The sequence below is a fragment of the Uranotaenia lowii genome, chromosome 1 (assembly GCF_029784155.1).
Source record: "Uranotaenia lowii strain MFRU-FL chromosome 1, ASM2978415v1, whole genome shotgun sequence".
In the NCBI taxonomy this organism is placed as follows: domain Eukaryota; kingdom Metazoa; phylum Arthropoda; class Insecta; order Diptera; family Culicidae; genus Uranotaenia; species Uranotaenia lowii.
In genome coordinates this window covers 212,666,616-212,678,774 of record NC_073691.1, presented here as the reverse complement: position 1 = coordinate 212,678,774, position 12,159 = coordinate 212,666,616, and the positions used below count along the sequence as shown (strand labels likewise).

At 36.9% G+C, this 12,159-nt stretch overlaps 1 protein-coding gene across 1 annotated transcript in view; it reads left to right on the top strand.

The window, feature by feature from the left end:
- The window catches only part of LOC129746965 (uncharacterized), a 47,119-nt gene extending 36,243 nt beyond the window's left edge, over positions 1-10,876 (top strand). The window contains exon 5 of the mRNA XM_055740940.1: positions 10,068-10,876. Coding sequence (XP_055596915.1) covers positions 10,068-10,189 — 122 coding nt within the window. The 3' untranslated portion in view covers positions 10,190-10,876. The remainder of the gene's footprint in view (positions 1-10,067) is intronic.
- Positions 10,877-12,159: the final 1,283 nt, after the last annotated feature.

Sequence of the window (12,159 nt, the reverse complement as noted above, 5' to 3'; positions counted from 1 at the left end):
CTGGGTGTTTTCATCAAAAGCTGGACTCTCTTCCGTGCACAATCGGGAAAGAACATCGGAAATATTATTAACTCCACTGATGTGCTTGATCTTGAAATTGTAGGGTTGTAGGCGAAGAGCCCAACCTTGAGCACGCGAACAAGCTCTTCGGCCATCTCGGTACTTTCCCTCAAATATGTACTCAAGTGTTTTGTGGTCCGTGAATATCGTGAATTGCAGGCCGAATAAATATAAATAAAATTTTTCCACGGACCAGACCACGGCCAAAGCTTCACGTTGTGTCTGGGGGTACAGTTTTTCTGCGTTCGTTAGGCATTTAGAGGCGAAACTTATTATTCGTGGACACATTTTTTCATCCCGTTGGATGAGCACAGCTCCTAATCCAACAGGTGACGCATCTACATACAGTTCTGTTACGTCTTTCGGGTCAAAGAAACCAAGCTTTCTCACGTTGTTCGCCAATTCGAATCGGAGGTTGTTGAAAGCGTTTTCTTGTTCTTTACCAAAAGTACAAGCTTCTCCTCGTATAAACTTTCGAAGTGGTTCCGTACGAGTTGATAGATCGGGAATAAAGTGGCCAACAAAGTTTACCAGTCCAAGGAAGCTTTGAACTTCTTCCTTGGTCTTTGGCAACCGAAAATTTTGAATGGCGGAAATCTTTTCTGCAGTAGGACTAATCCCCAAGGAACTCACCTTGAATCCCAATATTTCTAACTCTTTTACCCCAAACACACATTTCTCATAATTTAGTTTTGCATTATTTGCTTTCAACACGGATAGAAGCTCTTTTAATCGGGAGTTATGTTCTTCTTGGGTTTTTCCTGCTACAACAATATCATCTATGTATACGACAACACCTTCTAAGCCGGATAACATTTCTGTCATGACGCGTTGGAATATCTCCGGTGCGGCGTTTATTCCGAACATTAGGCGCTTGAAGCGCATAAGTCCTCTACTTGACATGAATGTCGTTATATTGCGTGATTCCGGATGGAGCTCGATGTGATAGTATGCGGAAGTTATGTCAAGCTTCGAAAAGTACGTCGCTCCTCGAAGTGTATTGAGAAATGTCTCGATAACTGGAATCGGGTAATGTTCTCTTTGTATTGCTTCATTAGGGAACTTCATATTCACACAAAGGCGAATATCCTCCTTGCCTTTGGGAACGATAACCATGGGAGAAATCCATTCCGGAGGACCTGTGACGGGTTCAATTATATCCTGCAGTAGCATTTCAGAGATTCTGTCGTCAACTTTTACTTTCATAGCTTCAGGCACTCGGAGATACGCTATTTTCTTAGGCGGTATTGATAAGTCAACTGAGAGCTTAATAAGAACATTTGGAAACTTCGGAAATGGTTCAAACTTTGAATTTTTCAATTCATCAATTTGTTGAACGTCTAAGCCTATTTTCAACACATTGAGCTCCTCTGCTGTACTTCGTCCTAATAATGACTTATTTGCTCCCTGAATTACAAAGAATTCCGCATATGAAGTAGGTTTTAATTCGTTTATGAAAATACGAGCTTCGAACATAGCCAAAACATGTAAGGGGTCCTGGCTCGCATACGAATTAAATTTACGATCGCATAAAACGTTTCGCTTGTGAATGAACTTTTTGTGATTCTGTAACTCCGTCCAGACCTCTTCAGTAACTGTATTAATTGCTGCGCCGGAGTCAATAAGAAACTCAACGGGATAGTCACCAACCAAACATGTGATAATTCCTTTGTTAGGAAAACTTAATGAGACCTAGTAAATAAAAATGTTTTATTTTATTTGATTTTATTTTATTTATTTCGTTTTATATTTATCAAACAAAAGAAAATTACATGACAAATTTCACAAAATCAATATGGATTCTCAAAACGATCCTACAAACTACAAGTCCCATTCATTAATTTGAGTTATAATTTACCTGCTGAATGTCTTCTGGTTGTGGGCGTCGTGGCAAGTTCTCGTTCCATTGCTCATTCTGTTGAATCATTCGTTTCTAATTCTTGCCGAAGTGTTCTGATTGTGACGAATTGATTGAACGTTAGAATGTGCGTTATTCGGACATTTCTTGCCGAAATGCCCAATCTGGCCACACCTATTGCAAACAGCCGTCATTGCCGGGCATCTTGTGTCGGTACTCTTATGGCCAAAATGTCCACAATTGTAGCATTCACCCGCTATCTGTCGAGCAACTGGGTTGTTATTCCAATTACGATTTTGAATATTTTGATAATTCGGAAAACGCCCATTGTATCGGTTATAACCTCCTCCACGATGCATATAACGACCGCCTCTACGATTTGAGAACTGTCTTCCGTTACGATCTACAAATTGTCCAGGCCGACGATCAAAAACATTTCGATCATTTCGTTCCACAAAACGCCTTTCGGAGCCACCATTCGACGTTCTGGAAAACTCTTGATTAGTTACAGCCATGACACCAGATGAGCCTTGATCGAAATCCTTGGACTTGTTTTTCTGATGCATCAGCATTTCTCTGTTAATGGCATAGTTAGTAATTTCATCTAGATTCATGGTTCCTTCAAGGCCTTTGTCTCTAACACGTTCGTCATATGACCCCATAGTTATCTGCTGAAGAATTTCGAGTTCTTCACGTTCCTGAAACTCACACCGAGCTGCCTGGGCGCGAAGTTTCATTAGGTACTGATTGAAAGTCTCGTTTTCATTTTGCCTTAGATTGCGGAAAAATTCCAGTTCAACACGGATATTCCGTTTGCCTACGAAAAATTTGCTCAATCTTATTACAGCATTATCATATTCTGGTATTTCCTTGGGCATCATCGGGATAGAGACTGGTTCTGGATATGTTTCCTCCGGAACTGGTCCTAAGTTGTAAAATATGCGTTGCAATCCGCGGCCCCCACGAGTAAGTAATAGTATAAGTTTTTGATGCTGTGATTCAATTCCTTTCATTTCCAAAATAAGCTCAAAAGAACGATGCCATTCTTCCCATTCCCTACGCAGCTGTGATTGTTCGACGTTTTCATTAAATGGGTTCAACGGCCAGTCTTTGTCCTCCATGATTCTACGTGAAAGAGAAAATAGTTTCCTAATGAAGGCTAGATTCATACCGTACAATGCGAGCTCATAATTTGCTACTCTAGGTCTGATCAGTTAAAAAATCATAATAAATTGTTTCAGTTTTTTTTTACGTTTGTTTTGTCGAAATAATCAAAACACAATTAAATTGATTGAACCAGCATTCATGTGTGTAATTTTGTACTAAGTAGAATATTAAATTTATTTATTTTTTTCTTATATTTTATAACACGTGTGAGATACAAAGAATTTAATGATTTAATTTTTCCTTATTTCCATCAATTTGTTGACATGATTTAGAATGGTCACCAAAATTATCAATGCTTCGATACTGACTTGGACTCGGGGTTCTCACTCTCGCGATGGTCTTGTACCGGCCTCGGTTTACTAGTATTCCAAACCAAATGGTTTGCTTCAGAGTAGCTCCCATAATGTATGTACATTCTCTCTTGCTTCCATTGCAAAAACGCATACTTAAGTTATACAACCACTTTCATATCATTGGATTCCCACGCCAAAACAAACAAACTGATTTTCCTTTGGTGCTGCGGCATCTGCCCGTTTTCTATTACCAAGGAACTCAAGATGTTTTTTTTTCTCGGGTAAAATTGCTTCAGAACAACTGGCCTCGTCATATTTGTGACTTCCCCCTTACTCCTGTTTGGGAACTTACTCCGTGATTCGCATAAGCGGACTAGCAGTTTTTGACTTATGCACAAATAATGGCATTATCAACAAATCATTGTCTTTATCCTTTCTGCTACGGTAATTTACCGGTCCCGTTGGTATGAAAAGAAAACTAATTTCAATTTAATTGTATCCCCCTTTTCCATTTAGCTTGCTTCAGATAATCTGGCCTCATCCAATTCAACTATTTGCCTTCCCCTTTTCTCTCTGGGACTTACAACGCGCAAAACAAAATCAAACAATTTTTTTTTCTTTCATTACACAGCTACGGCGATGCACCGGCCTCAATCAATCCAACTTTCTTATCAGACTTCCCTTTCTTTTCTCTCCCAGGGACTCATAACGCGCAAACAAAATCATGCAAATTTGTTTCTTTCATTACACAGCTACGGCGATGCACCGGCCTCAATCAACTTTCTTATTTGCCTTCCCTTTCTTTTCACTCTCAGGGACTCATAACGCGCAAAACAAAATCAAACAAATTTATCTCTCTTGCCTCAGCTACGGTAATTTACCGGTCCCAATCGATTAAATTTTTCTATTTGTCTTCCCTTTCTCTCTCAGGGACTCCCAATGCGCAAAACAAAATCAAACAAATTTTAACTCTCATTCCCTAGCTACGGCAATTAACCGGACTCTCGCACACAATCAAAATCCATACATCCTGCTACGGCAATCATACCGGGCTCTTTCTCAATTTGCTGCGACACCATTGTCGGACTCTCATCTATTTCCGAGTCTTGGCCACTTCATTCGCTGCGACGTTTGTCGGACTCTCAAATTTATTCTCCTATGTCTCGGCCACTCTCTAACTTGAACAAAGTACATAAATGGGGAAAAAATGCTTCAGTGACTGCCATCTTGTCGTTTCGATTTTTAAAGTACCGAAATTTCCGTATCAACTGCTATCTCTCTGACCATTCCAAACAACATTCACATCTTTTATTCAAAGGAACAATATAACAAAAGGCACCAAATTTTACAGCAGAATATGAGCAAAGAGGGTAAGGAAAAAAAAATATCGTGCGTCTAATTTTCCATTGCATTTTATTTTCACAATCGTTTCACCAATAATAAAAAATTCTTACCTAAGAACTCGATGTTTGGAATCCTATCGGATGCGCCAATTGTAGGATCTCAAAAGGTTCGATGATTTTCTTCACTAATTAAGACACCACCGTTCACAGTATAACAAGACACTTTATTTAACCCACACGTTACAACAGTAGAAAACCAACTAACTCTCGTCATCGTAGCAATATTGATTCTCCGTAGTTTGTCTCTCTCATTCAGTTTAAAGACTTATATTTGGATTCACCAAGCCTCTTCTCGCTCTTATCATATGCTCAACTCTACAAAGAGCTTGAAAGATTTAGCTGAATTATATTGATGAAGATATGAAAAACTTTTTTGAAAAAAATCTAATTCTACGGTTAATTCTAATAAGCTAAGTTTACCAGATTTTTAAGCAAATTGTAGGAAGTTTTCTTCATAAGCTTGTTTTGAAAAACTCTGAAACAATGATAAGTCAGTATCACCAGCTATTGTAACCGTCTATACGTCTGTGAATCTGTAATTAAGTATCTCAGGAAGTGTTGTTTTAGCAAGGGAGAGGTTTGGATTATAAGCCATTTTTGGAAAATGGTGCGAACTTTGGTTGACCTATACCTCTTATGCTCCTAGATATTTCCTTCGTAAACTCCCGATTATATCTACGAGATGTTTTAATTAAAAAATTTAAAAATAATTATGAACTCTTGAATAATTGGAAAAGCAACCATTCGAATTTCCTACAAGCTAGCTGTTTCCCTCATTTTTATCTTAACACATCACTGATTCTAGAAAAGACTCTTGAATAGAAATACAAATTAAGCCTTAAAAACATGGAATGAAGAATTAAAAAGTTATAAATGATGCAATTTGAAAACATGTTGAATTTTGGGAAACGTTCGCAGAAAGTTCTATTGAAAAACTTTGCGGCTCGTTGCCAATCTTTGCTTCATATTTTTGTTGTTTAATACTGGTTGGTACTTAAGAATTTGAGCTCACGAACTTTTATTTAGCTATTCTATAAAGACAAATTGAAAAACGTTTTTGAAGTAAGTAAATTTCTTACTTCTGTTATAACAAAAATCAAAAACAATTGCTTCAACAATAACAAAAATAGGCCTACGAAATTTTTGAAATTTTTACCTACTGTTTTCAACCAAGGTATCCGAATAAGCTTATATTATTTTTACTGATTGACCTTCGACTGTATCTGAAAACAACTGCGTTGATGAAACTATGCAATGCAATTACTAAAGGTTTCACAAATTACTAGAAATCATCTAGTAAAACTGTTATTTCCTTGCAGATGATTTTGAGAACACTGATAATGGGAGTATGCTGTTTGTTGATTCTTTCCAATACTACCTTTCATTTTAACTGTGAATCATGAAGGATTTACAAAATAAATCCCATTAAAATTATGACAAACCAGGTAATGACATTGTCACACTTTAATATTTCAGTGACTTTGTTTCGCTCTTCTAAATTAAAATACAAAATAAGATTGTTAAAAAATATCGAGATAGAGATATACATTTCTGATTTAAAAAAAAAACCCTATGAAGATCGGTACAAGAATATGATTTATATTGTCAAATTTTTATTTTGAAAGTTTATTCTCTTAAAATTTTTGTAAGTCATATTTTACAGTTACATCGTAATTGCTAGTTAATTTTGTTGAAAAATTATCAGAAGCAGAATAAAAAAAATCAGACAGGAGAAACATCACTGATTAACTCAAACGAACCGTGAAATTCTAAAAGGAAAACTTTAATTTTGAACTTGAACTGCAAAACGGTTTGGAAAATAAATCAGAATCCTAACGCTTCTCAAATCACTTAATGTGCATCGAAAACAGCTGCAAAAAACATTTACGAATTCATGAAACTCGCTTCAAAAATTAGTTTTATAAAAATACTTAGCTTCAGTTTTCTTGAATTTTTGCCAAAGAGAACGGTGCAGACCCGTCCGCATCAATGGACCACAGCTGGTCGAGGAAACAACACTCTATCTTGCTTAACTTGTTCACTTGAAGCCTTTAAGGTTGATCAATCTCCACTTTTAGAGGAAACTGCTTAATTTAATTTCCCCTCTATTCAATAATATGGAAAAGAATTTTACGACTACGATTTTGACAAACGCGGAAAAAAATATACGTTCGATTCTACCAAAGCCTACTGCAGTTCTCCTCAATATTATGATCACAAACCTATATTAGAAAAATAAATTTAGGTACAACATATTCATGTGGTAAGAGCAAGCTCATTCGTGTTAGGAAAAAGTGGTAGAAATTTTGACACTTGTAGCACATTTTGAAAATTTTTCCATGCGAAAATGATTCAAGATCTTTGGGCGTTTTTATTACAGCACTGTTTCTATTTCAGCCGTATGTGATAGAGATCTTGCTATTTTTGCATCACAGCATGCGAAAATACAACACATGTTGTAAAAAAAACTTAAAAGCGGCACTTCTTAAAAATGTTTTTGCATGGCAAAATTTTCGAAATGTGCTAAAAGTGTCAAAATGTCTACCACTTTTGCCCAACACCTCTAAGAAAAATAATTTTATGTTAGTTTTCACTCATCTTCAAAAGTGTTGTCTATGGCCGGACACTGCGAATAACTTCAACAAAGTTGTCGGTAACGGCACAAAAACGTAGCCAAATGACTCAAATCACTGCAAAACTAGCAAAAACTGTCTATGCCAGGGCAGCAAAATTTAAAATTATTGTTGTTTTTAAATCCTTATTTTCTGCTAACCATTTGATGGGGCTGTACTGCCGTTCTAAGCAAGATTGTCCCATGTGGAAAAACGTGCAAACGAGAAAAACGCGATTGAAATATCAGCTATATTTCCAATTTTTCTCTCAAACTAAAAATTCACCGACAGTTTTTTCATAGTGAACAGTTCAAGTTAATCATTTTACAATGTTTTCTGCCAAAAAAATTACATTTCCTACAAAAAAAAACAGCAAATAAGAGCCAAAAATGCTCCGTGTGACACTTTTGCGTAGAATCAGAACGCATGCCGATGCTAGTTCTACGAAAAACTGTCACACGGCTACAATTTTTCTATCATTTTAAAAGCTTGCGTAGTTTATTTTTTTCCCAAAAAACTCATGCTAAACCGCAATTTGAGAAATACGTTTCTCTTTGTTTATAAAAATGTATAGTTGAGTATGGATCTTGTAAGTAGTGCCTACCGAAAAGTGTTTAGTGAAAATTTCTCTGAATAAAACACTCAAGGCTTCTCGTTCCTCCGCTGCCCTCTATTTTAGTGTTCTTTTCTGTGAATAATATTAAATTCAACAGTTTGAACTCATCTTAAGACATTTTTTTTGATAAAATTTGCATTTTTCATAGAATTTTCTCTAGTGTGACATTCTTGCGTAGAACTATCAACATAGAGACAACCACCTTGATGAAAATTTCGTATAAGTTCAGAACAAAGTATACTTGTTTGTGTTTTTATTCTAAAGTTAACACTAAAAGAGACCGTTTCCAGCAAAAAAGTGAAAATGACCCAAAAGTCACATGGGACATTCTTGCTTAGAACGGCAGTGTAGACCTAAAAAAAAAAGGTAAAAAACATCATGTTCAATTTTGGATATTTTCTTGCCCGGTCATATACAACAATATGGTGTCCGGTCATAGAAAAATCGCATTTTTTTCGAATTTTCCTAATATTTCGTTTAAACATCCGTTTTGTAATCTTATATCAACGGTAGTCGAAAGCCGCTGTTTCAGCCTTCATTCGATTCCTCGGAAAAAAACCACACTAGATAGATCTAATTTGGTTTAACATTTTCAAGTCCGAACAAGCATTTTTCTGAAAAATAACCAAACTATAGAGAAATTGAGGGTAAAACTGTGATTACTCTATTTTTCGATGAGTGCGATGGCTCAAATAGCCTTCATTCGATTCCACAGAAAAAATCACACAAGATAAGTCTTATATTTCAAAATTAAATAAAAAAATGTAGAGGAATTAAGGGCAAAACTCATTTCAGTCCGAACATACTTTTTCTGAACTGTATTAAAAAATTTTTGAAATTGGGAACGATGCGTGCAATTGCACAAATAGCCTTCATTCGATTTTCCGGAGAAAATTACTGATAAGATAACATTTGATTCAAAATTTTCAAGTCGGATTATGCGTTTTTCTGAATTAAAAGAAAAATGTAGGGGAAATGAACAGGTAAAAACAGTCATAAAACGTTTTCGGCGGGACGCATTCAACTTAACACGTTATTATCAATCATTTTTAAATCTTTATGGCTCTATAGAGTAGTATTAATCAGAAATAAACATCAATCTATTGAAATAACAACTTTTTAAGGAATTACGAAAATTTGAAAAAAAAATTAAAGAAAGTTATGTACCATTTATTTGGGAACTTCTAAGTGGAATTTAAAACCTTTTTTCAAATGCAGTGTGGACAATATCAGCAGAAAATGGTTAGGCCATCATTAAATCTCAATCAGTTTACATGATCAATTTTGAAAAAGTATAAAAAAGCACTCGTTTTTTCGAACAGAGATATCATTTGGTTCACTTGTTAATCAAACATATAGCCTAGTATCCATTCGGCCGAACAACCATTCGGCTTATCGTATATTCGGCCTTACGACGCTTTGGCCTTATTTTAAAACATGAAATAGAGTGAACAGCATGTTCTCTTCCGACTTTGACAAACTGCCATTTCTCTCTTGGATGGTATGTTTACATGAAATTTTGACGCAATCTAGTTCATCTATCAAACTAACGCTCCGCAAATTTTGAAGACTTAACATTCGAGCGAATGACCTTCTGCTAAATGACTTTCGGCCGAATGGGCCAACCTCAAAAAGCTTAAAAGCCATTTCGAAAATAGTAGAAATACTGGAGTACTTCCTTCAAGTGCCTAAATGTATACTCTTGGATTTTGATTCAAAAACAATATGCATTAGGAGATTTTAATTTTTCAAAATTTTCTGTTAAGTTGTTAGATTTCAAAAATTTTTTATTTATTACTGTTGCTGGATTATAAAAATATTTATCCATGACTTAAACAACTGTCTGCGTTAATCGAGCAAACAGAAGCGTAGTCAAAAAGCCCTCAAGAAATAAACCAACTTACCAAACCAATCAACACCACAACACAGCAGCACACCGTGCTGCGTCCATAATCTTTAGTTAAACACTTTTGCGAAGAAATCCAGCAAAACCCACCCACCGTATCTGGAATAACAAGCTGTTAAACTGCAACTAATTTGTTCCCACTCTGATTACAGCTTCGTCCTCTCGATCCCAAATCCTGCAGCAGTCGGTTTCCCGAGGACCCCTGGTGGCGTTGCTGCTGCTGACTTCCGCCACGGTTGCAATCATTTTGCCGTCGTCGTCGCTTCTGGCTTAACTTGAACTCGAGGGCTGTCCTCCCCCACGCTGAGCGCTCCGAACAATCTTTCTCAATCCTTCCACCATACTTCTCGCCGATCGGGGGAGGATGGGTTAAATTTATTTATAGTTTGATTGGATTAAAAGTAAGCAGTAACCCCCTCAAGAAAAATATCCAACAGCAAGTCAAAAAAATAAATTGCCCCCGGGTGGACCCGGATGGGAAGCATTTTCTTGATTCCTTCTCATCAGCCACATGGTTCTTCTAAGTAAGATTCGGTACTTCGAGTGGAACAAAGGTCCTGGGTCCTGCGCCTTTTTTCGCGAGGGGAAAAATCGAAGCCATACATCAGCCGCTAACAACACGCCTCTACTATCTCACCAGCAGACCCTTGAATTGTCCCTGCAGAACTGTTATGCTGCAATCATATATTACGAATTGGTGCAGCATCGATCGGAGACGCTATCGACGACGATGCTTCCACAGCCTTCAAATCGTGGCCAGTCACACCAAACACCCAAATTTATTTCAGCAGAGAAAGCAAGAGAGGGGAGCTGTTCGGGTAAAATCATGAAACGTTCAAGATTTCCTAGAGAAGAAAAATCACTCAACTGCCAAAATTGGATGGATGCACCGAAGGAAAAAGCTGTTACCTTTTGTTAAGAAAAACATTTGTTGAACTAAATAAAGTTGATTTTAAATTTCGTTTTATGTTTTATGAAAAAGAATGGATATCACAATTCACACGTACCTGACTCATGTCTTTGGCTCAAAAGTTGTCTACGAAACTAAGAATCCTATTTTTTTGCATTTTGGAAGGGGGGGGAGGGGATTACGAGAATTTTCCCTGAAATAGTTTGGTAGTCTTCCCTCTTTTCAATGGGAAAATAGGAAGTGGGAAGGGGGGATTCCATACAATTTTTCGCACAATTCGAGAACTAATCAAGCAAATAGAACTTAATTTGGCATGCTAGAATATATGGGTAGGAAGAATATTTTATAGATGGTTTGAGACTCCTCTTTCTTTCCATTGTGGAAGTAGAGAACGGGGGGCCTCCCATACAATTTTTGGCAAAATTCGAGAACTAATCAAGCAATTCGAACCGAATTTGATATAGGTGGGTATTTGGGTACGAGAAATATTTTTTGGGACTTCACCTTTTTCGATTGTGGAGAAGCAAAGAGGTGAGCGGGTCTTCCATACAATTTAATGCATTATTCGATAACTAATCATGCAAGTGAATCTAAATTTCACATAGGAAGGTATGAGGTTACGAGTCAAGTTTGATACCCATTTGTCCTTCCACTGGGGGGATTAGAAAGGGGGAGGGAGTCTCCCTGTTATGCAGTACATACTCGAGAACTAATCGAACAAAAATACCAAATTTATAATGGAAGTATGAAACATTTGTTGAAAAAAAAAAATGTTGATTAAAGTGTTTGCCTAATTCTTATGAAAAAACTGGATATTTATTTATTTATTTATTTATTATTAAATCAACAGATCATATATTGATCCAAATGATATTTTAAAATTAAAAACTAACAACAAATACAAATCTACACTGAACTTAGAACACTAAGAATTTTTCTTCGGAATAAAACCTTCGAAACGTCAAAATCAAAATGTTCTGAGAAGCGGTTAAAAGTCTTGATGACGCCAATTATTGCAGAGTTGGCCCCGTAATTGTTTAGTCTAACAGGAACGAAGAGCTGAAGATCCCGATTCCTCAAACCACGAGGTCGGACGCTAAGTGGAAGAACTTCCAAAAGTGCAGGAGAGTCGATTCTTGATGAAAGCAGATCAGCGACGAAAGAAGCACGAGTGGCGGTCCAGCGGGCTTGCAGCGTGTCGATGTCGATCAGGCGGCAGCGGCTTTCGTAGCTGGGAAGTCGAAAAGGGTCTTGCCAGTTTAAGTGTCGAAGGGCATACCTCAAAAAACGTCGTTGGATGGCTTCGATGCGATCAGAGCCGTTTTGATAATATG